We start from the raw sequence: 25,697 nt of genomic DNA, 5'->3' as shown, positions 1-25,697 counted from the left end.
ATGAAAATAAATAAAATAAGTAATCCAAAATGTCCCAAATAAGAGAACTGAATAGAAAACTACAGGATACAGTGTCATGTAGCCATTCAAATAATGGTCATGAAAATCCATTAATTACATGTTCTCCATTCCATTTTGTCAAAGGAAATAAAGCTAAAATCAAATAAATAGTATGTTTTTTGTTATTAAAAATATCATACATAGGAAAAGATTCTACTAAATGGTAAGATAGTATTTAGAGCAGATGAATTTGTGTGTGAATTTTGAGGTCATTAAGACTCCATTAAGGTGTTTCCATATTTAAATTTTATAATTTTTTTAATGTTTATTTATTTTTGAGAGACAGAGCACAAGCGGGGGAGGAGCAGAGAGAGAGGGAGACAGAACCTGAAACGGGCTCTAGGCTCTGAGCTGTCAGCACAGAGCCCAACATGCAGCTTCAACTCATGAGCCATGAGATCATGACCTGAGCTGGAGTTGGGCGCTTAACCAACAGGCCACCCAGGCGCTTCTCCATATTGTAACTTTTATATGAGCACATTTGTAATCAGAAGCTAAGGATTACCCATGCACACATGATTTATTATTTTCACCCCAATCCTCCTCTACCTAGCAAATAGCCTTTCAAAACAACTTTTAATAAAAGGAACCCAGAGAACTCATTATATTCATTTGTTGGAGCTGCCATAAAATATCACAGAGTGGGGACCTTCAACAATAGAAATTTATTTCCTCACAGTTCTGGAGGCTAGAAGTCTAAGATGAAAGCAGGGACAGGTTTGGTCTCTCCTGAGGCCTGTCTCCTGGACTTGCAGATGGCTGTCTTCTCCCTGTGACCTCACGTGGCCTTGACTGTGTGCAGTCTCCTCCCAGGGGTCTTTTCCTCTTCATAGAAGAACACCAGTCCTATGGGATTTGGGCCTTGCCCTTACGACCTCCTTTAACTTTAATCACCTCCTTAATATCCCTATCTCCAAATGCAGTCACATTGGATATTAGGGCTTTAGCATATAAATTTGGGGATTGGGGGACACAGTTTACTCCTTAACATACGGTCATCTATTTAACATGGCTGCTCTCCCTAGATACAGAGGTGAATAATACAGAGGTGAGTAAAAGTGTCCTCTTGGAGGTCCCATTCTAATGAGACAGGGAGAATAATAAACAAGTAAAAATTCTAGAAATACTTTGAAAGAATTTAAAACATGGCGGCAAGGATAGAGCATGACCAGCTGAGGAAGGGAGGGTTGCTAAATTAGTCTGGGCAATGGGGGAAGGACTCTCAGAGGAGGTGAGACCTGAATGATTAGAGTCCAGCCTCTCTTGCGTGGCAGTCTATGATGAGGTCTATGCTAAGATTCCTACCTACCTTAGAAGCCACAGGGAAGCTTATAGCCTCTAAGTCTATGGCAGCCCCTCTTCCATGCTACTCTGTGAGACTGAGAACTCCACTTAGGCATGGAGAATCTCTCCTGTGGTGACACTTTAGCCCTGTGTATTTAAGCATGTTGTCTAGGCCAAAGCTATGCGGAGGGGGGCACCTTCCATGGGCTTTCTTGCCACTGTGACCTTTTCATAGCTCACATTAAAAACTCAATGAAAGGGGCGCCTGGGTGGCGCAGTCGGTTAAGCGTCCGACTTCAGCCAGGTCACGATCTCGCGGTCCGTGAGTTCGAGCCCCACGTCAGGCTCTGGGCTGATGGCTCAGAGCCTGGAGCCTGTTCCGATTCTGTGTCTCCCTCTCTCTCTGCCCCTCCCCCGTTCATGCTCTGTCTCTCTCTGTCCCAAAAATAAATAAATGTTGGAAAAAAAAAAAAAAACAATGAAAAACAAGCAAGAACTTGACTCAGGCATGAGGCTTCCTAACATCCAAGTCTTCTGATTTCCCTCACCTCCTTGATTTATATTTAAATAATTATTCATCTGTCCTTCTCAAAAAGGAACTTGGGCCCTTTGAACAGAGTGGAGATTATATGTGCTAAACAGTTTATTGCAGTTAAGAACTACTCATCTTCTGCTTTGAATGTATTTGTAACACACAGGGCATAGCAGAGGACTTTCTGAAGAGTTATGTGAGCTTTGTTTCTCCACTTAGACTTAAAAACAACTAAGTATTTGGGGGTCGTAACTGCTATAAAAATATATATTCTATTGTTTTAGACGTGATCATTTTGCTAAAATGCTTCATAAATCCTGAGTAATAGCATGTTTTTTCCACTGACTTGCCTGGAGTCCATAATACTAACATGTATCTTCAAGGGGAGCCCATTGTTTTCCAAGTTACTCATCTCTGCTGTGTATGACCTGCCAGGAAAGAATTCCCTGGATTTTGACACAGGCAAATAGAAATGACAAATGCATTGATTTAGATATTAACCTTATGTGCTTTCTATACAAAACACACAAAACCTCTTTTGAACTTTGCAGTTGCCATTTAAGCTATAATATGCTGTCAGCCTAATGTGTCTACTGGTAAAGTAATTCTGGGTCTGTGTATTGCTCCCAAGGTTACCTTCAAATGAAAAAGCTGTGAAACTTTTAGACATTGTTTCCATTTTTATGTACTGGATTAACTAAATGACTTTCCGGTGATCTACCTTTTAGGCCAATGGGCACTGCCCAATTGTTACGTATTAGATTTTGTCTTACTTAAAAGTATACATTTATTTTTCTGGGTGACACCCTTGAAATGAGATTTCAATTTCATAAGGCTCCAAAATACTGATTAAAGGTTTTGACTTATCAGATGACCCACCTGCCATTGATGGAATTAAATTCCTCCATGAAGTTGCCGGAAATAAATTCTCTTTCTCTGAACTCCTTATGGTACTACATTGTACATATCACTTATCATATGCTACCTTGAATTTTGAATATTTACTAACTCTATCACTCAAGTTATATTTTAAATCCACTGAGGACAGGGAGTTTGTGTTAAACAGCTCTTTATCACCCATCACTGTGCCTTCTTATAAGATGTTTAATGAAAATATTTCATGAATTAACGAGTATATTAAAATAATAATGAAAATGTCCTGTCACTTTAATTTGTGAATGGTGCAGAGTATTCTGCCTGAGTCGGGAGTTATTTGATACACTTCCCAGTGATAGTTGCTTAATCACCTGAGAACTGGTGAGTGCCAAGCAGGTGAGCGTCTCTCTGTGTCGTTATGCACAGGTCATGCCTGTCCTCTTACAGACTGTGGCACTGGGGTAGAGGCACAGTGTGAGGGCAAAGTCATAGAAATGGAGCGACAGCATAATTCTTCATGTCCCTTTTGCAGAATAGATCATCAGCAACCATGTTGTGCTGGCACTGTGATCTTACAGTAATTGTTATTCATTGTTTTTATTTTATGCATCTTATAGTATACTCAACAGCAACTGGTTATTAATGTACCAGATATTTTTACTTTGTTAGATAGAGGTTGTTACCTCCATTTAGTAAATGAGACAGTGGGAGCTCATAGAGTAAAAAACAAACAAACAAATAAAATCCAAAGGATTATATGGCTAGTTAAGAGACAGAGCCCAGATATGAACCCAGGTGTTCTTGGTTCTCAATCCTTTGATTCCTGTGAGTCACAGATGTCCACCCTACTAACAATGTAAATGGCATCATGACTGAGAAGTAAATGTTCTTGAGAGATCCATTCCAGAAGCTAGATAAAAGGCTTCAGTAAGAGGCAGTATAAGTCTAAGATATACCTAATTAATACTCTATAAATTCTGTAGCATACCTTTTTTTTTAACGTTTATTTATAATTGAGAGACAGAGAGAGACAGAGCATGAGGAGGGGAGGGGCAGAGACAGGGAGACACAGAATCTGAAGCAGGTTCCAGGCTCTGAGCTGTCAGTGCAGAGCCCGACGCGGGGCTCGAACTCACAAACCGAGAGATCATGACCTGAGCCGAAGTCGGACGCTTAACCGACTGAGCTACCCAGGCGCCCCTAGAGCATACCTTTATTACTGCTCATTAACAACATATTTTTTTGCATTTTGAAAGCTTAAGATGTCTATAATTCTGGTATAGAGACTAGAAACTATTATTATTACCCCAAATCAGCACTGCCTTTAATGAACTTTGGGGAAAGAAAAATAAAATGATACCCTCACTTTAAGGACGTCATAGGAAGCAATTTATTATATTATGTGTAAAATAGAGTTTTGGGTAATTACTATCAAGCTACATATCATTCATAAATGTTTAGTGAATTGTTTCTATGAATCCTGTCCTGTTATAGAATGAATACCTAAATGAGGATGTTAATGCCAGAGTTATTGAATATGAAGATAACCGGCCCCTCCTAGATATGTTTCTGCAGAAGCCGATGGGTCTACTGTCCCTACTTGATGAAGAAAGTAGATTTCCCAAGGCCACCGACCAGACTCTTATAGGTGAGTTTTAAATCCAGCATGTCTGCATAGTTTTGTGCTGTAGTCCTATAATGCTCTCAGTGACTTAAAAAGAATGTTGTTTCATTATCTGGGAGAAAATAGCTATTACAAAGCCTGCATGTGTCACTTTAAAGAAGAGGCTTTGGATCTAATATCTGGACCAGTGAATGTTTATGATAGGGTGAAATATTTAATGAATTAAACAAGTTTGGATATTGGACTTCTCCATACATTATGGTAGAGCCCCAATTACAGGATATTGTATTAGAAATAACCTTAGAAATTATCCACCCCCCCCCAAAAAAAATTATCCAGCCCCTAATTAGAAATTAGAGGGCAGGGCAAAGGGCCAGCTGTAGAATTTGAAAAGAGACAGCTAATGGGAAGGAAATAAATTTGTCTGCGATGTTCTGGTCACTTGTCTAATACAGTGAAATAGACTCAAACACCTTAATAATCTCTAAATTACAGTACGTTAATAAATATTCATAATAATCCTGGGTCTTCAAAGAAAGCATAAACATATTCATTTTTTCTGTTTGAGAAGGCACAGATAGGTATCCTATATTTTTTAAAAAAAAAATTTTTTTTTCAACGTTTATTTATTTTTGGGATAGAGAGAGACAGAGCATGAACGGGGGAGGGGCAGAGAGAGAGGGAGACACAGAATGGGAAACAGGCTCCAGGCTCTGAGCCATCAGCCCAGAGCCTGACGTGGGGCTCGAACTCACGGACCGCGAGATCGTGACCTGGCTGAAGTCGGATGCTTAACCGACTGCGCCACCCAGGCGCCCCATGGTATCCTATATTTAAAAAGATGATCAACTAAAATGGTTAAAAGTAAAAATGTCTTACTCCTGAGATTAAAAAAAAAAAACCCTTAGCTTGTTCAGGTGAAAAATAATTTTTTTTAATGTGGAAATACCATATTACCTGTTGGTAGGAGATATTGATTATGTATAATAAATATTTGCAGAAAATTTGGATTCACATTTCTCTCATTTACTTTGGGTGATAGACTCTGTTTCTTATGATTAGGTCTGTGATGTCACTTCCTGCTGACTCACTGATTGGTTAATTCTCTCCTCTAATTGGACCATGCTAGTGAAAAAGAAAATAACCCCAGAGTTGTGGGAAAAATTGTTTCGTAGCAATTACTTGATTTTGAGGTTACAATGTCCTTTCTAGGACGTGGAGCAAAAAGTTCTCTGAAGGTGGCAAAATTGTTAAAGGGATGTAACTTCCTTTATGATCCTACATTTTTCCTATGTAATGGATAATAACTTAGAGCTCCCCTGATAGAAAGGAGAACCAGAATGCCAGATTCCTAAGCTCATCACTTCATATCAAACTGGGTTTCACAAACCTCTTTGATCAGTTGATCTCAGGCAGTTTCCTTCCTCTCTACCCATGGTTCACAAAATGTGGTCCCCAGACCAAGAACATCAGTATCATCTGGGAACTTCGTATAAATGTGACTTCTTGGATTCCCTCCACTCTCAGACCTACTAAGTCAGAAGCTTTGTGTTTTAATAGGCCCTCCAGGGAATTCCAATGCTTACTAAGGTTTAAGAACTGCTCTGAATCTTAATGGAGTGGTTAAATTCATGATCTTGAGTTTTGCTCCACCATTTATATCCCAAATCTGGGTTTATCAACTATGTAAAATTGTTTTTTCCACTGCACACTGTCCATTTTATGGTGAAAGAGATGATTCTGTCAATAAGTATTTTTGAGGATCTCCTACATGGCTTGATATTGGGGCTCAACTTTTTTTCTACAGAAAAATTTGAAGGTAACCTGAAATCACAGTACTTCTGGAGGCCCAAAAGAATGGAACTTAGTTTTGGAATTCACCATTATGCGGGAAAGGTAAGAACTTTGAAGAATTAGGACTGAGTTTCTCTTAGCCTTTCATCAAATAATAGTGGTGAACATGAAAGTTATGGCCCAAAATATTTACACATGGTTATAATAAGATAGCCATTTGTTTCTGCCCCAGTCTGGCCCTGACTCTGTTCTCCAACCTCCTACAATCTGTGTGATCCACTGCCAGCTACTCCCACTCCAGGGCATCTACCCCTAGCATCTATCCTGCAAAGGTTAAAAAAAAATCCTTCTCCTAGTTTGACAAACACATTGTTGTAGTTTTTCTAGAGGAATTTGTATTAAGAAACTAAGGGAAAACAAGAAAGAAAAGAAAGAGACAAGCTTCAAAGCACCATGTTTCTAATCCTAAAATCTGGCTTTGGGTGACATTGGCTGCCAACGGAAACCTACTTTTTCCTTCTTTAAATGATAGCTGACACCCTTTTCTATAAACTGCCTTTTTCAAACTTGAGGTGGGTCTCTGTCCACTGCAGCCTTTGTCTCTCCTCCCTCCCAACAGGAGAAAGTGCCAAATTTCCAACATAATAAACAAGAGGAATCAGACCTCTTTTATCATTCCAACCCAAATAAAATCAGCAAGACGCAAATTTTTCTCTGACAAAATATAGTGTAAACCTGGAGAAGGTTGCTTTTCCAACCAAGTTGTAACGGACTACCATTATAAATCTTTGTATACCTGTTGCTCAGCACAGAGGAAATTCTCAGTAAATACCAATTGATGATTCTGCTGCTACTGCTGCTGCTGATGATAGTGATGATGACAATGAGGATGATGTTGGTTGTGATACTGATCATAACGTACTTTATCAACAGGTCCTCTATAATGCAAGTGGGTTCTTAGCTAAAAATAGAGACACTCTTCCAACAGATATTGTGCTGCTTTTGAGATCATCCGAAAACAGCGTAATTCGGCAACTGGTCAGTCACCCTCTGACAAAAACAGGTAAGCTAAGGCAGTTTCCTTTAAAAAAATTTTTTTAATGTTTATTATTTTTGAGAGAGAGACAGAGAGACAGAGACCAAGCAGAGAAGGGGCAGAGAGAGAGGGAGGCACAGAATCAGAGGCAGGCTCCAGGCTCTGAGCTGTCAGCACAGAGCCTGATGGGGGGCTCGAACTCACAGACCGCGAGATCATGACCTGAGCCGTAGACGGCCGCTTAACCAACTGAGCCACCCAGGTGTCCCAAGACAGTGTCCTTTAACTGAGAAGCTTCCTCAGGCCTAATCAAGTAGTTTCTGACTGTGATTTTCATGAGTATAATCCTCCATTGTTTATGTTGGTTTGTTTTCAGCTCACTAAATACAAATTTATTAATATCTCCTGTCCAAATTGTCTGAAGAACATGTAAAAATGAATGTAAACAAACTAGGTTTGCATTAAAGCAAAGTATTTGAAGCACTAGCCAGAAAATATGATGGTATTTTAGCTACTCACTAGAAGAATATGCTGATTTCTGAAGAGTTCAAAATCACCTCTGTTTCAGGACTGGGTGGCTTTTGGGTGGTATTTTAAGACTCTACAGGTTTAGTGAGATTTGCCTTATTGATCAAAAACTTACATCCATAGACATGCTTGCATTTGCTTTTAAGTAGGTAAAAATGTGGTTTGGGTTGGTTTTTATTTATCAGATTTTGTTTTATTATTTTTGCATTTCTTTTTATGGCTTTATTGAGGTATAACTGACATACAATAAATAGCATATGTTTAGACAGTAAAACAAGATGAGGTTTTGACATATATAAACACCTGTAAAACCAAAAGCATATTCATCATCCCCGATCATTTTTCCTTGTGACTCTGTAATCCTTCCTACTACTCCTCCTGACCCCTGTCCAGTTGTTCTAGCACCATTTGTTGAAAGGATTCTTCTTCCCCCCATTAAATTGCTTGGACAGCCTGTTGAAAAGCAATTGACTATATATGTATAGATCTATTTCTGGACTTTCAATTATGTCACACTGATACTACACTTCTTGATTACTGTAGCTTTATAAAAAATAATTGAAATCAAGTGGTATAAGCTACCCAACTTTGTTCTTTTTCACAGTTGTCGAGGCAATTATAATTCCTTTGCTTTTCCATATAAATTTTAGAATAAGCTTGTCAATTTCTACCCAAAATCCTGGTGAGATGTACCTGGAGCTATAAATTAATTTTAGTCTAATTCGTATCTTCACAATATTGAGGATTGGGGTTAGGAATTCAACATATTAATTTTGGAGGGACACAATTCAGCCCATAACAACAGCCATATTGGATCATCCTACAGAAATCTTTGGGTTACAGTGATCTTTAGAAAGTCTTCCAATCAGGGAGCACAATATAGCTCTCCATTTATTTAAGTCTTCTTTAATTTCTCTCTGTAATACTTTGTAGATTTCAGTGTGTGTGAGTCTTGCATATCTTTTGTCAGATTATCTGCTAGTATATCAGATTTCATGCTATTATAAATGGTAACTTATTTCAAATTCTGTTTGTTGCTAGTATAGAGAAATCCAGTTGATTTTTCTGCATTGATCTTTTGCCCTACAATGTTGCTAGATTCATTTATTAGAGTAGCTTTTTTTGGTAAATTTTATATAGAATGATCTACATAGGTCATCTATGTAGATGATCATGTCATCTGTGAAAAAAGTTTGCCCTTTCTTCTGCATGTCTTCATCTTGCCTCGCTGCCCTGGGTAGATTCACCAATGCAATATTGAATATAAGTGGTAAGAGTAAACATTCCAGCCTTATTCCTGATCTCAGAGGGAGATCTCAGTTTTTCCCCAGTAACTATGATGTTAGCTGTAGGTCTTTCATAGATGTCCTTTATCAGTAGGAGGAAGTTCTTTCCATTCCTAGTTTTCTGAATATTTATCAAGTATGCATCTTTGAATTTTGTCAGATGCTTTTTCTGTATCTATTGAGATGATCATTCGTTTGTTTATTTTTTAATTTATAAATATGGTGAGTTACATTGATTGATTTTTGAATGTTATGCCAACTTTTTATTCCTGGGAAAAACCTGACATGGTCATGATCCATTGGACGTTTATGTATGGCTAGATTCAATTTGCTAACATTTTGTTAAGAATTTTTGCATCTATGTCCATGAGGGATATTGGGCTATTGTTTTCTTGTAATTTTTTTCTAATTTTGGGATCAGAGTAATACTGGCCTCATAGAATGGGTTAGAAGTATTGCTTCCTCTTCAATTTTCAGGAAGAGTATTATTTATTTCTAAATTCTTTTGTGGAACTCATCAGTGAAGCAAGCCATCTGGGCCTGAAGAGTTTCTGTGAGAAGGTTTTTAACTACAAATTCAATCAATTTGTTAACAGATATAAGGATATTTAAGTTATCTAATTTTTTAAATGAGCTTTATAGTAGGTTGTGTCTTTTAAGAAATTTATTTCATCTAGGTAGTCATATTTATTGACATAAAGTTGATTATAATGTTCCCTTATTATTCTTTAGTATCTATAGATGTTGAAGTTTTATCAGCACTCTCATTCCCAATATGGATCTTTTGTGTTGTCTTTCACTTTATTCTTGATAGATTTTCTAGATATTTATCAATTTTATTGATCTTCTCAAAGAACTAGCAAATAGTATATAGTGTCATTGATTTTCTCCCTTGGCTTTGCTTTCTATTTTGTTGATGTCTCTTTCTTTTTCTTTCTTTCTTTCTTTCTTGCTTGCTTGCTTGCATGCTTGCTTTCTTGCTTTTTTTCTTTCTGGCTTTTGTCATTTTTGTTTCCTTTCCTCTGTTTATTTTGGGTTTTATTTTGTCTTCTTTTTCAAATTTCTAAGGTGAGAACTTAGGTAATTGATTTAAGAAAACATTTCTTCTTTTCTAATATAAGTACTTACATCGATTATTTGTAAGTATTATATTTAAATTCTAAAAATATTGGTATTTTCCATATCTTTGTGTTGTAGCCTTTTCATTTAATTCCATAGTGCTCAGAATGCATTATTTGTATGATTTAATCCATTTAAATTTAATGAGATATGTTTTATGGCCCAGAAGATGGTATACCTTGTTTTACATTTCATTTATACTTGAAAATAATGTGTAGTCCACTGTGTTGGATGGAGAGTTATATAAATGTCAGTTAGGTCAGCTTGGTTGATAGTATTGGTCAATGCTCAAATCTTCTGTATCCCTACTGGTTGTCTCTCTTTTGGTTCTACCAGTTCTTGAAAGAGGAGTTTTGAAATATCTGATTGTAATTGTCAATTTATCTATTTTTTCTTTCATTCCTATCAGGTTTGTTTCATGTATTTTTCAGATCTTTTATTGGACATATAAACATTTAGAATTATTATATCTTCTTGATCAATGGACCCCTTTATTTATTATTAAATGTCCCTTTTTATCCTTGGTAATATTCTTTGCTCTGAAATCTACTTTGCCTGATATTAATATGGAGACTCCAGCTTTCTTATGACTAGTGGTTGAATGGTATATCTTTTTTTATACTTTCAACCTCAACTTATTTTTGTGTTTATATTTAAACTTTTTTTTTTTTTAGACAGCATGTAGTTGGACCTTCCTTTTTTAAATGCCTACAATCTCTGCCTTTTAATTGAGGTGATCATACCATTTATATTTAGTGTGATTATTGATACGGTTGGGTTTGACTCCACCATTTGCTGTTTGTCTTCTATTGTTACATCTGTTATTTTCCATATTCTTCACCTGGATTCCTCCCCTTGCATTACAGCATAAAACCTCGTAGACAGAAAGCTGGAGTAATCATAGGGCTCACCTCATTTGTTTCCCCTTGCTGAGGGATCAATGTCCTGGACTGCTTCATGCACAGTATTTAAACACTGTTATACATTGACAAACATGGTATGAGTCTTTTTATATAAGCTACTTAGAGCAGTCAAAATCATAGAGACAGCAGAATGGTGGTTGCCAGGGGTTGGAGGTGGAAGGAATGGAGAGTTGGTATTTAATGGGTATAAAATTTCAGTTTTACAAGATAAAAAAAAGTTATGGAGATGGATGGTGGTGATTGTTGCATAATATTATAAAGGTATGCTACTGAACTGTACACTTAAAAATGATTAAGATGCTAAATTTTATGTTACGTAAATTTTACAATAAAAATGAAAAGGAAGAAAAACTATTGCTGATATATTTTGTATGGTTTTTTTTAGTTATTTAAGTTAATGCAGGCTGTGTTATTTTATCATGCCCAGAAGCAAAACATCTTCAGGGGTTTTTTTAACATTTATTTATTTTTGATAGAGAGACAGAGATAGAGACAGAGAATGAGCAGAGGAAGGGCAGAGAGAGACAGAGACAAGAATCCAAAGCAGGCTCCAGGCTCTGAGCTGTAAGCACAGAGCCCAATGCAGGGCTCAAACTCATGAGCCATGAGATCTGAGCTGAAGTTGGATGCTCAGTCAACTGAGCCACCCAGGCACCCCTTCAGTCAGTCATCTCTTTCTGTATCCACCAACTGCACCTGTGCATCTAATCTCATTTTTTTCATCCTTATAAAATATGCAACCAGGTTTTCAATACTATGTTTTGTCTTCTGAATATCATCAGAACCATGTCTCGTTGGCTAGGGAGATGAGAACTTCAAAATCAAAGATGTTTCATTGACTCAGAATCTCAAAGCTATCAGAGGCATTTGGGTTTCATATTCACCTAGATATGCAAACATAGTAATAATGATGATAACAATAATAATACATAAAATTTGTTTAGAAATTGCAGTGTGCTAGATATTGTACTGAATACTTTCATTAACTCCTAATAGCAACACTTCAGGACGAACTACTTTTATAGATGAGACACTGAGTCTTAGAAATGTTGAGCAGCTTTCCCAGTGTAGCTCCTCTGGGAAGTCTTAGAAGTGGGCTTAAAAGTCTGGGTATTTCAATCCTATGTTATGCTGTCTCCAAGATTCTAAAATAACTATGGCCCTTTACATGTATGACTTTAACAGCTCAGCCATTATTGGGGGGAAATGTACCACAATTCCTTGCAGCTCACATCTCTAGCTTGATTTATTTTATCAGGTTTATCAGGTCAACTATAAAGGCAAAATGGATATATTTTCTGAAATTAAGATCTATGCTAATTTTAGTTCCGTTGATATGCACTGATGAATTTTTAAAAGACTTTCATTTATTTTTTTGTTAAAGAATTTGATGACTAGTGTATAATTTTTTACATTGAAATTATTAATCCCTTAGTAAATTTCCTCTTGTTTTTTAGTTTTCAGAGAAATTTAAAGTTTTAGTTCTTATTTGGCTAATATTAAGTAATGGTATCTATTAAGTAATGGGTCTATTCTTTTTTTTTTAATTGTTTTTTAACATTTATTTTTGAGAGAGAGAGAGACAGAGCGAGATCAGGGGAAGGGCAGAGAGAGAGGGAGACACAGAATCTGAAGCAGGCTCCAGGCTCTGAGCCGTCAGCACAGTGCCCCATGCAAGGCCCAACCCCACAAACCATGAGACCATGACCCCAACTGAAGTTGGATGCTTAACCCACTGAGCCACCCAGGCACCCCATAAATGGATCTATTCTAATTAATGTGCTACTAGTCCTTTGTATACTTACTATGCTCCCAAGCAGTCTTCAAGCTGGTAGTACTTTTGGTAATTTTTTTTCCTCAAACTTTCCCTTAAAAAAAAAAAGAACAAATGAAATTCCACAGCTGCCCTTCCGAAGATCATGTGTTACTGTCTCTATCCATTCTGCTGTCTGCAGAAGTTTCACATCTGAAGGGTGTGCAGCCCATCATAAAGGCGGGCACACACACCCATTGTAGCACTTCTCCTGATGACGAGGGAGGGGGAAGACCGCACAGCAGAGGCACTGCCAGCCACATCCCAGGCAGGGTCCCATCCCACATCATCACCTCAGAGCCAGCCTTTTGCCACCACAAAGAAAGTGAAAGATTTGTCAAAAATGTGTAGCCTCTGTTTCTCACTTAAAAGAATGAGAGTGAAAAGAAATAATCTTTCTGAAGTGATACTGAATTCTGGAGACAGATTTGAACATTGCTATTGGGATGACGAACTCTTGGATTGTGGGTTGGTGTATTGTGCTTGGTGGGGGGTGGTACAAGAGAGAAGATGAACTAACATTTCCAGCCACCCACCATGTGCCAGGCATAGTTCCACGTGTCATCAACATTCTGTGAGGCAGCCGAGACAGCATTATCCCCATTATGTAGTTTCAAGATGCAACTCAGAGACAAAGTAAGTGATTCACGAGAAACACAATTTAAGTACCACAGCTGGTATTCAAATCCAGGTCTTCCTGGCTCCCATGGCCATAATTTTTCACTACTCCAGAGTATTCTCACGGCCTTGGATTGTGCATGCTTAAGTAGCACCTGCGCCATGCACTGATTTCTGAATGTTAGACTGAACATATCCATTGCTCTCAACCATTCGTGATTTTCTTATAACAACTTCATGACTTAATAATCTATATGATTTTTAAGGCCCCTTGTAAAGTTTACCTTTGTGTTCAAGAAAATCTCAGATGCCATTTAACACACACATATGCACACACACACACACACACACACACACACACACACACACAAATTAAATTGCTACATATCCTGTAGCAATTAAAAGAAATCCAACACTCACCTGTACTTTTTCTAATCTCCAAGCTGGAGGGTTGTTTTCTGAGTTTAAAATTTGTTACAAATGTTTATGCAATATTACTTTATCCCTTAATTTCTCATAAATACTTTACTAAGGATGAATATTGTGGGATCAAGAATGTTTATTTTAATACTTAAGTAAATGGGGGAAGTCTTCCAGCCATTAAGTGTATTAATTTTATCCATATTCCCATAGGTAATCTGCCACATTCTAAAACTAAAAATATAATAAACTATCAAATGAGGACCTCAGAAAAAACGATCAACTTGACAAAGGTAAGAAAATGCATTTTGCATGACAGTGAGTCTAAGAATATAACCTTTACAATGGCAATGTTTGTGTGCTCCTAAAAGTAAGCATCATTTTCCTTAGTTTTGCCTTTTTGATCTTTCTTTTCTGCTTAAGCAGTTATGTTCATATTACTGCTAGCCGCTAAAATAATCATGCATTTATGATATATTCCTAACTCTTCTTTTATAGCTCATTTTAATATTACGCTAGGAGCAACTCAAAGTATATTAGTAAAGATCTGAGATAGTCACATTCTATACAAGACCAATTAAAATTCCAATGCAGCTGATGAAACAATCACCCTACAGTAAAAATATTAACATTTTGTTATTTTATGTATTTGAATGCATAGCCTGTGATAACCCAAAGGAAATTCCATGTGTTCCCTGTGGATCATAAAGTACAATAGATAACGAAACGTCACTGTCTTTCTTGGTCTCTGTAGGGTGAAACTGGAGAAGCCACACATCACGCCATAGAGACAACCAACATGAAAACACAAACAGTTGCATCATATTTTAGAGTAAGATATTAAATTATGCTGTGTTGTGCTTAAGAATGTTATTTGTTTTAAATGAGACTTGCAGATCAAAAACTAGTAACAAATATCAGAGTGCTAGTCACAAAATAAAATTCTCATTACATTCCATTTACTATTTGTTACATACAGAATATAGTAGAGAATACTGTCAAAAACCTATGGATTGGTTTGCTTTGATATTTTACCTATAAAATGATTGCATACTAAGTCCACCGTAATGGAGGTTTGTATACCTTGGTTAAAATTTGTCCAAAGAACCAAATGCATCTAGGGGCGCCTGGGTGGCGCAGTCGGTTAAGTGTCCGACTTCAGCCAGGTCACGATCTCGCGGTCGGGGAGTTCGAGCCCCGCGTCAGGCTCTGGGCTGATGGCTCGGAGCCTGGAGCCTGTTTCCGATTCTGTGTCTCCCTCTCTCTCTGCCCCTCCCCCGTTCATGCTCTGTCTCTCTCTGTCGCAAAAATAAATAAATGTTGAAAAAAAAAATTTAAAGAACCAAATGCATCTCTACTAGAATAAAACCTGACAGCATTTTAAATTCAATGCTATGATAGCTACCAATTCTCCTTCCCACTCCTAGATGATCTTAGGGTGGACAGATGGGGCAAGCCTGAGCATCCAGGTCCATTCCATGTCTCCCTGCACATAGACGAGATGAAAACCTCAAAAGAAAAATAGAACTGGTATAATCATGGGGCAAGGAGTAGGGACACCAGGGAAACACAGTAACATGCCAAGAAAGTCAGTCGCTGTGTCCTTAGCATTGGATCAAGGTGGCCTTTCTTCCTTAGACAATATGGGAGAAGAGAAGGACAGGGAGTCCTTTTCTTCCTCTGTGTTCTGAACAATTCTAGATAATTCTGCCCTCATTATTGGTTTCAGTTCTTATTTATCTCTTTTGATAAAATCATATGAATCAGCCAAAGAAAAGGAAGAAAATGCCAACTGAAAATTGGAAATTATTAATAGTATAATTTAAGACAGGAGGGGAAGGGGAGGAAATTGGGTTAAATTTACTGTAAGTGTTTGGTGAATAAATCCAGTTTTCTAACAGAATCACGAAGTATTTTTTAAAATAACTGGGTAGTTTTATTAGATATTTTCAAGTCCTAAACTCCTCACAGACAGTGTGCGCTTAATCATCTTTGAGTAGCATCTGCTCACACACACACATTTATATGTACATATATGCTCAATATCTCACATTTGCAGCTGGTCCATTCACCTTACATGAGAACTACAGCACAGCTGAATTACCAAGCATATGTACAGACAGATTATTTTCTTTTTTTAAGTGAGTTATCCAAGACCATCCTCATTCCACTGTTGTTGACATCAAACACCGTGTGTCTGCTTAAGCCATTCGTTCATAAAATCGTTTAATGCTCAGGCTGAAGTGAAAAGTGATAGGAAGATAATTCTGTATAGTATATAACATATTTTTAAAGTAATTTTTCATTCTGTGGAGAAGGAATATAGTGTAATACCATGCCTTGGTCCCTAAGAAAAACCAATATTTAAATTGTAGCAAGCTCTTGCTCAGAATGCCAGTGACAGATATATCACCTTTGTATCCCCAGTGCCTGGCAGATGTTTGCGTGATGGCTCACATATAAATGTAGTGGAAAAGGGCTCCAAAGTGGTAACCTCAGCTGTTTGAGGATCACATAGGAGTTTCAGTGCCCAAGAAGAAGCCATGCCAAGCCAAGGCTTTGTCAGTTGTGCAATTCCGGTATTTGGTTTGCACCAGGGTATTTTATAACCCTAGGCTTGTATATTTCCAACACTAAAAGAAATCCAACTGACAACAGCTGCCTGTGTTCATACATTCATTACCTTGCCAATAAATTGCAATGCTGGCTTTAGCATACTCACTGTCTGAGATTCCACTTTGAATTGAACTATGATTATCCTGATATGTTATGCTCAGTTGTCCAGTAATTGGCTACCATTGTAACAAGGTATTGCTGAAAACACAATTTCCATATCTATGTGACTTTGAAAATTCTAAAATAAATAAGAAAATTATCGAACTTGAGCAGATTAGAGTACTTAAATGAATTTGCTTATTTTTGTAACTCCTATGTCCTATATATTAAACTGCTTTAACTTCTCATTCCTTATTTAAAAATGTTTTTAATGTTTATTTGTTTTTGAGAGAGAGAGACAGAGTGTGAACAGGGGAGGGGCAGAGAGAGAGGGAGACATAGAATCCGAAGCAGGCTCCAGGCTCCGAGCTGTCAGCACAGAGCCCAGTGTGGGCCTCAAACCCACAAACCGTGAGATTATAACCCAAACCAAAGTTGGACGCTCAACCGACTCAGCCACCCAGGCACCCCTCTCATTCTTTATTTTAAACTAGGAGATGATTCTGATAGGCATTGATGGGTTTACTTTCATACTTTCTATAAAGAAAGAGTTGAATAAGGAAATTAATGGTAAAAGGAGGTAATTAAGTTGTATGCCTAAATACTGTATGTCAGCAAGCTTCCCTAAGAGGATATAATTACTAACAAACAAACTATACCAAAAGGAATTTTATCTATTCATTAAAGTTGCTTTAAGAATGTACATGAAACCTTTTAATGGCTAAGTTCCAAGTTATTGCCTCTACATTTTTGAGTAAATACAGATTTTTAAAAATATGCTATAAATAAAATTTTCATTAATATGCATATTCCTCCATTGACTGTGAATTCATGTGAACATGTATAACATCCAGGTTTCAGCGTTTTTTCTTATAGGAAAAAGAAATACCTGCAACCTTCTAAATTTTTATATGCTACACTGGGAAATTTATTTTTGTTCCATATTATAGTATTCTCTGATGGATTTGTTATCTAAAATGATGGTGGGCCAACCTCATTTTGTCCGGTGCATCAAACCAAATAATGACCGTCAGGCAAGAAAATACGACAGAGAGAAAGTTCTCCTACAGCTTCGCTACACGGGAATTCTGGAAACAGCAAGAATTCGAAGGCTGGGGTACTCACATCGGATACTTTTTGCTAACTTTATAAAGCGGTATGTGGAATTCTTTTCAAGTTTCCATGTACAGTTTATAGAGAAATTCATCAGAAGAATTATAGGAAGCAAAATAGGGAAGAGAATGACTTAGGTGTTCTAGGAGGGAGGCATTTTGTTTTTGCAAAAGATGCTGTACTGAAAGAAAAGGTAACTGGGGCTGGGAGTTTTCTGTTGTCACCTGGGAGATCCTGTGTGGTCACATGGGATAAATGTCATGGGCAGTATGATTGAAAGGCCTAAGCTTCTGTACTGAGCAGTTAGAGGTTCTGGGTTGGGTGACCATTGGGCTGTACCAGTGATCCTCAACAGGGAGAAATTTTGCTCTTCGAAGAACATTTTCAATGTCTGGAGACATTTTGTTTGTCACAACTGGCGGGATTGAGGGTTGTTGTTGGCATCTAGTGCATAAAATCCAAAGATGCTGTTAAGCATCCTACCATCCACAGCAGAGCCCCCCACAGCAAATAATTATCCATCCTAAAATGTTAACAGTGCCGAGATCAAGAAAACCTGGCCTATTCAGAACCATTTTCCTCATTTAATAAATCTGCCAAGACTGCCTAGTGGAATTGTTATAAGGATCAAATGAGACATTATCTCTAACAGTGATTTAGAAGACATAAAGACTCAATTAAGTATGAGGTCCTTTTTAATATTTGAGATTAATGTAAAATGAATTAAGCTATACATTAAATATATTTTATTAAGTAATATATTTATAGTGATATAGAGGTTCAATATATTCCTTATATATTTAATATTTTAAATGCTCATGTTTCTGATATTTATCAATTCTGTGATTACTATTACCTATTAAATTTGAAGTTTCAATTTTCAACAGTATTACCATTTTCAGGTAAAACCTAGCATTTGAGGTAAAACCTAGCAATTTTCAGGTAAAACCTAACATTCTCTGGCCTTTTTCAAAGTGTATAAATTAGGATTAAGAACAAAACAAAATTTCTAACTCCCTCCCCCCAAAACAAAACAAAACAAAACAAAATTTCTTACCTTGTGTCAAGCATTCTTTCACTTGGGGTAACCAAAAGACCCTTACTAAATAAAGTGAGAATCCTAATGATTTTTGCAAATTTTCATTTTTTCAGCAATCTGTAGTAGTTTTTGCCTCCCCTCACCCTTTTGACCCACTGGCAAAGAAACGAAAGGTATTTTTTAAAAAATGTTTAAAAGAATTCAGGTATCATTTCTCAGTCTTTTGGCTAAGGTCAAGTGAAAGAATTCAGGAATTCAGTAAGTAATTACTGCCTAGCTTGTTTTTTAAGAAATACATTTTGGGGCACCTGAGTGGCTCAGTCAGTTAAACATCTGACCTCAGCTCAGGTCATAATCTCACGGTTCGAGCCCTGCGTCAGGCTCTGTGCTGACAGCTCAGAGCCTGGAGCCTGCTTCGGATTCTGTTTCTCCCTCTCTCTCTCTCTCTCTGCCCCTCCCCTGTTCATGCTCTGTCTCTCTGTCTCTCAAAAATAATAAATAAACATTAAAAATGTTTTAATTAAATAAACAATATTAATATAATATTACTATAACTACCATGGAATTTCAGTGACCTTTTCTTTATGTGCAAAGTACTGTGCTAAGCATTGCAGAGGGCACCACATTTTAAAACTGTCTTAAACCTCAAGAATTGACACTCCCAGTTAAAATTTTCAAAGTCACAGGCATGGAAAGTTAATAAGCAATGCAGGGTAATAAGTACCAAGATCCAAGTGAATGGTATACACAGTGCAAGAGGTCAGAAGAGATAAATTTATGTCCAGGAGGGCTGATAAGAGAGAATATTAGGAAAGAAGGTTCAAACTGGAATCTGATGGTAGGTACAGTTTGTGGAAAAGACAGGAAAGGTCTTTCTCACTGTACTGTTTGGCATGTCAAAAGCTAGAGGGACTATGTCTCTGTACATAATTTTTAACCTGATCAGTTTTCCCATCTTATCTTCTGTCAGAGAGCCTTGAATGACATAGTGAACTTACCGTTTCAGTTCTCCATGGTTTTATAATATGGACAGTAAGGAGGACTAAACCTACTTTTTGACAATATTACAGTTGAAAGTCGCTTATTTGGCAGGTCAGAAGTGAGATTAAATTTATAAATGTATTTCAAAGTCCCATGCTATATAAAATAGCAAATTACTGCATGATAAATGAGGAAGGAAAAAAAACTCAGTATACAGAGAGTATGTGAATAGCTGTTCTAAATACAGGAAGTCCCAGAAATAAAAGACTAAACCTTTTCTCTGTCACTAATTTGAAAGCTTTCATCTAAATTGGCGGAGCTTCTTAGGAGGCAGAACAATTTGCAAAGGCCCTGTGGAGGTGTAAATAGGACTACATAATTCTCCTCTGTCCTGTCTTAGCCTTTGACCAACCCTTCTTGTATGATGCAAAATTCATCAGATTCTTTGTTCCGTTGTAGATAAACTCTTCTGTTTTGTGACAAAGAAATAATCTTACAAGAAGAGACACAATACGGAATTACTTTGCACAGGGTTTTTGCTGTAGCTATTTCAAATGAACTCTTATACTAAGAAGCTACCATAGTGAGCTCCATTTTTCCACCAGACACCTATACACAATGGTTTGGCTACCAGAACTCTAATTCAACCAGAACGTATTGAAGACAGTAGTATAGTGAAGTAGGTAAGTACACACGCTTTGAAATCAGAAAGCCCAAGTTCAAACCCCAATTCTGTCACATCTAAATGTGTGACTTCGTTCAAAGTTACTTTGAGTAACTTCTATAAGCTTTAAGCCTCAGTCTTTCTTATCTGCAAATAGGGATGACAATTGTATCTACTCTGTATATGGCTATGAGCATTAAATTAAATAATATATGTGAAGTTTATTGATAGACCCAAATGTCATCAATACGCATTAGCTATATTATTTTCATTATTGTTGCCTCAGCCCCAAGCTCCCAAAATTGCTTATTACCTACAATGCCGTGTTCTTGAATCCCACAGCATAAGTCATGAAGCTAGTCCATAAAAAACAAAGCAGCAGCCAGTATGTTGCCTTTAAAGCAAGTCTTTAAAACAAGGGATGCAGCAAAGCAAGAGTCTGGGGGCTTTCCCAGTGCAACTGGTCTACCTACATGTTTATTTCCACAGCAAGTCCCAGAGGCAGGTCATTAGACCTTCAGCAGACATTTAATTAAGCACCCACTATGTTCTAGTCCTTGAAAAAAAGATTAACCCAAATCTTATTCCAAAGATTAAAGATCCAAAGAACAGTGAAAGAGCTTCTGATGTTAACAAACTCACAGACTAGCTGTGGAAACAAGGACCTAATTACGTTATCATACAATGTAATGTAAACTCCAGGGACAAGGGTACTGTGTTCACCGCTCCATCCCCAGCACTTACAAAGGTGCCTGGCACATAGTAGGCACTCCGTAAATATTTATGAAGCGAATGAAAGAGTAGTGGATATTTTTAATAAAAGTATACACAGGGCACTCTGAAAGCATGACATAGAGAAGGTAGAAGTGAGGAGGAAAGGGGAAGACTTCTTAGATTATAATAGAAATTCAGATAAAGCGAGAATCATAAAAGTCATATATAAATATATACTATAAATATCATATTTTAACTTGGAACATGAATATCTATTCGTTTTTCAGCCTTTTGATACAGGCTCAGTTTTTTTCTTTGAATAAAAGTTCCATGAATTGGAGTTTATTGACTCTTTTTTTTTTTTTTAGTGTATTTATTTATTTTGAGAGAGAAAGAACACAAGCAGAGGAGGGGCAGAGAAAGAGAGAATCCCAAGCAGGCTCCGTGCTGTCAGCGCCGAGCCCCATGTGGAGCTCCATCTCCTAACCCTGCGATCATGATCAGAGCCAAAATCGAGAGCCAGACACTTAACCGACCGAGCTACCCAAGCACCCCGTAGTGACTCTTCCTTACATGAGTTACCAATAATCCCTTACTTGCGATTTCTAGTTAATGTTTCTTGAGGTGAAGCAGGAAGTTGAAGATAACTTGTGAAACAATCACAGGGCTATTTCTTGATTCTTAAGATTCTCCTCAACCCTTTGTAGTAGCTTTAGACCACTTCTTTCTGAAGTCTTACCAAAGCATTGAAACAACTCTCTGGCTTTCCTCACTCATATTTCATCAGTTTGCGTCATATGGTTTTGAATCCTGTCACCTCAAGCGCAGCTGGCAGACACAGGTCTGGCAGCAGACACAGCTCTCCCGGCAGGAGCAGGAGCCCATGGGGACACCCCTGAGAACTAGCATCCACGAGCTCCGGGTGCGTGTGGACAGCAGTCAGTGCAGCTAACACAGGGGAGGAGAATGTCAGTTAGCCCAGTTAGTCTCTTCATTGAAGATGCGTGAGAAAAAGTTTCTAGAATATTGGAAGAGTCGATCTTCCTTAAAGGAATGAGCAGGGAGGATCAAGGACATACAGACAGAGAGAATAACACATACAAATAACACAACACTTGATAAGATGAAAATCTGATCATGTTCTTTCCCGACTTGGAAGTCTCATACAAAGGCATAGAGGCATGAGCAAACCTGGCCTTCTGGCATAATTTTAAATAATTTTTATTACCAGAGCTCAGGCTGTCCATGGAAAATAGCAGAAGGTAAGACTGGGAAGGCAGGCAGGGATACAGAGGAGGGAGGGAGCTCTCATGCTGGTCTTCATACATGTCACCTAATTTTAAATGACTGCTTTTTGGCAGGTGTGACCTTTGCATTTCCTACATTTCCACTGCTCTCCAACTTACCTATGTTATGTACCTGGCCTTTGAGAAAGCACCTGTTTTTGCCATCATGGCTTAGAGCTTGGGTTTTCTCAGAGCCTTCCAAGTCGGGAAAGGACCTGATCAGATTTTCATCTTATTAAGACAATTCAGACAGATCTGGGGGAGGGGGAGTGAGAACAGACATAACCAGTTGGAAGGCAATTATGGAAGTCAAGTTGAGAAGTGATGATAAGTAAGTTCAAGGCAATGCCTGTAGGAATAGAGAGAAAGAAATGGATTTCAGAGAGATTCTTAAGCTTGTTGGATACACTGAGTGGAGAATAGGGAAGAATCTAGGATGACACACAGATTTTTATCACCTTTGAAAAAAATAGTGACATCATTCTCAGAGGTAGGAACTAGCAGAGGAAAGGCAAGGTGATGAATTGGAGTGTCTGTGAGATAACCAGGTGGGGGAGCGAAGCAGACAGTCAGAAAGTGATGTGTTCAGAGTTTGTGTAAAGAGGGCCACAGATGAAGATTTAGGAATCATCCATTCCGCATGTAGATGAGACCCCTGTGGAGAGAGCTCAGAAAGAAATGGGACATTGGAGAACACTTGCATTGGAGCAGAACGTCTAAATATGAGGCATGTCAGGGAGACTGATGGGGGGATGGGGAGAAGCAGGGAGGCAAGGTGGGATGCAAACGTGGGGATACTCAAGACAGAGAAAAGGGTCAACAATAGCAAATGCAGAAAAGAACACTTAGGATTATGATAGAAGACATCCCTTTAGAGTTCATCACTAAAAGATCTTTATGTGATTAAATAAGAGTCCTTATTACTATGTGATTAAATCAGATTCCAGGAGCTGCTGATTAATGGGAAGTACAGAAATGGAGACGATTATTTTAAGCAATCTTTCAACTTCTCTGTGAAGCGGGTGGGCTACAGAGAATCGTTTCAGGTGAGACATACTTAGAGGGTTTGTCTTGAACTAAATGGAAGGCACCAGAAGAGAGAAAAGGGCTTGAAAAAGGAGAGGAGGAAGAGATGACCTCTAGAGCACAGGCAGTTGGAGAGTGGATATCTCCTCTGAAGGAGAAGGGAAGAATCGATAATGGACAAACCGATCTGTAGCTGAGGAGGAAGCCAGTAGAGCTTGCATCTGGTGGCCTCTGGTAAAATAGAAGACACATTTATCTGCTGAGAGCAGCGCGGAGGGCAGGGGCAGGTGGGAGATTTGAACAGGACAGGAGAGATGAAACAGTTGTGAGGATTGAGTGAGGAAAGTAGTTGTGGACACCAATCAGGATTCTTGGTGTCCTTGTGGACTCGGCTGACTCAGGAAGCCACAAGGTCATAGGGGAGCGTGCTGTGAATGATTTTTCTCTGGCAGATCTCCAAGGCCTGACAGGAGGGCAGAGAACAATGATTGGCTGGTCCAGGTTTGGATGTTTGCAGACCATGTGCGACAAAAGACCAAGAGAGGGAGCATGAGAAGAAGGGTTGCTCATATGATGAGCCACGAGATCCTGGCTGGATCTGGAAAGAAGTAAAACCAGGAGATAGTTGGTGGGCTGCAAGGGTAGAGTAGCTCCTCAGTCACAACGTGTCCACAAGCAAGTTTAGTCCTCAAGTTGGCAGGCCTAAAGGATGAGGGGACGTTAATGGGCACTCCCTGAGGTTATTTGCACAGATGACAAAAGCTATGACCATCACTTCTTTCTAGACCATTCTAGGCCAGGATTTTCCAAAGAGCCTAACAGAAAAGAGTTCATCTGCATGTTTATCAAGGATGAAACTTGGTGGAGCTGGAATGTGTTCTTTTTAGAGGTTTTATCTACAGGCTCATTTTTAGATGAAGAAATTGACATTTACAGAGGTTCCGTGATGTGTCCATGTTTACACGGGTAATTAGTCTCTAGGATCAGAACTCAGCTCTCCTGACCATGCCACCTCACTCTTCCACACACATGGCCTCTGTCTTGAAATTCAAAACCTACCAAAACTTGATGCTTTGTTTCCTCTGGATCAGCAGGTTAATCCTGCACCAAGAAATTAAATAAGGGCGTGTTGGAAACCCTAGAAAACCGCACAAGATTGTTGACCATGGTCAACTGGTTTTTCTTTCTGTAATTCACCTGGTGGCCTGTTTCAGTTCTCTCCTGCATTAACCCCTTAACTCACTTCTTCCCCTCAATTACTGATGTATTAAACCAATAGAGAAAACCTCCAGTGGGACGCAAAGTATACCTCAAAGGACAGTGCTCGATGGTGTGTACACAGTAGTAGGAAGTTTGCAGAGAATTAAACTCCTTCATCCAATTTTAAGATCAGCTTCCAATGTGTTTGTGAAGGTGAAAAAATGAAATATTTCCCTCTGCTTCTTGCCACTGCAATCCTTCTGCTTTTAGCACCCAGAAAAATGCTGCTCCTCTTAAAATACCCCACTAACTTTTTTTTTTCTTTTTTAGTGATGGAGTTTTTGTGGGAGATTTCAGTGATCAGTGTTGAAAAGTAATCACTAAACTGAGAAAACAATGCTCAAATCTATACAAACGAATTGGTCTGGATTTGTGTCAGTCTACTTTAGGGTTCTGAGAAGGGTCCTGTGCATTGAGTCTGGGAATCTCTTTCTTCCCTGCACAGAACTGTCAAGTATCCACCAGGCTACTGAGGCATGGAAACTTTATGAAATACTAACCAGCACTTTCTCCCACTCGAAGGTACCATGTTCTCTGCTACAAGTGGAATGAAGAACCCCCAGTGAGCCCTGACACCTGTGCCACCATTTTGGAAAAAGCTGGTCTGGATAACTGGGCTCTTGGAAAAACAAAAGTAATGTTTGCATGTAATTTTCAAGGACAAATAATAATTGTAAATGTGTTGGATTTACTGAAAATTATAACATTTTCCAGTGCTTGAAAATATTACAGCTTTTTTATGTTACAGAAGCTCTAGCTTAAACTAGGGAATTAAGTTGACAAATTCATAAAGGTTTTCTTCTTCAGCAGAATTAAACACTTTGTTGTCATAAAGGTTTCTTTTAAGAAATTCAAGAAAAGTTTCTCTTGAAGATTTATCCAAAAAAAAAAAGATGAAATTTAGAGTGAGTACATTTCATTTCAAGTAGTATTAGAAACATACTGAGATATATTCTCTTTTTTATCACCACAAATATAGTCTATAA

The 25,697-nt window shown here is 38.1% G+C and overlaps 1 protein-coding gene across 6 annotated transcripts in view; it reads left to right on the top strand.

Annotated features, from left to right (window-relative positions):
• The window catches only part of MYO3A (myosin IIIA), a 243,192-nt gene that overhangs the window by 170,603 nt on the left and 46,892 nt on the right, over positions 1–25,697 (top strand). For 5 of the 6 annotated variants that reach the window (XM_040451173.1, XM_040451175.1, XM_040451172.1 and 2 more), the window contains 7 exons: positions 4,247–4,400; positions 6,184–6,272; positions 7,104–7,233; positions 14,127–14,206; positions 14,668–14,745; positions 17,579–17,784; positions 25,234–25,345. In XM_040451173.1, the coding sequence (XP_040307107.1) occupies positions 4,247–4,400; positions 6,184–6,272; positions 7,104–7,233; positions 14,127–14,206; positions 14,668–14,745; positions 17,579–17,784; positions 25,234–25,345 (849 nt within the window). Of the gene's footprint in view, positions 1–4,246; positions 4,401–6,183; positions 6,273–7,103; positions 7,234–14,126; positions 14,207–14,667; positions 14,746–17,578; positions 17,785–25,233; positions 25,346–25,697 lie in introns of those variants that run through there. The other variant, XM_040451177.1, reaches the window with a different exon arrangement.

Source organism: Herpailurus yagouaroundi, unplaced genomic scaffold (genome assembly GCF_014898765.1).
Source record: "Herpailurus yagouaroundi ecotype Mexico unplaced genomic scaffold, PumYag 203, whole genome shotgun sequence".
In the NCBI taxonomy this organism is placed as follows: Eukaryota; Metazoa; Chordata; class Mammalia; order Carnivora; family Felidae; genus Herpailurus; species Herpailurus yagouaroundi.
The sequence above is the reverse complement of the archived record's forward strand: the minus strand, read 5'-3'. Positions and strand labels throughout refer to the sequence as shown.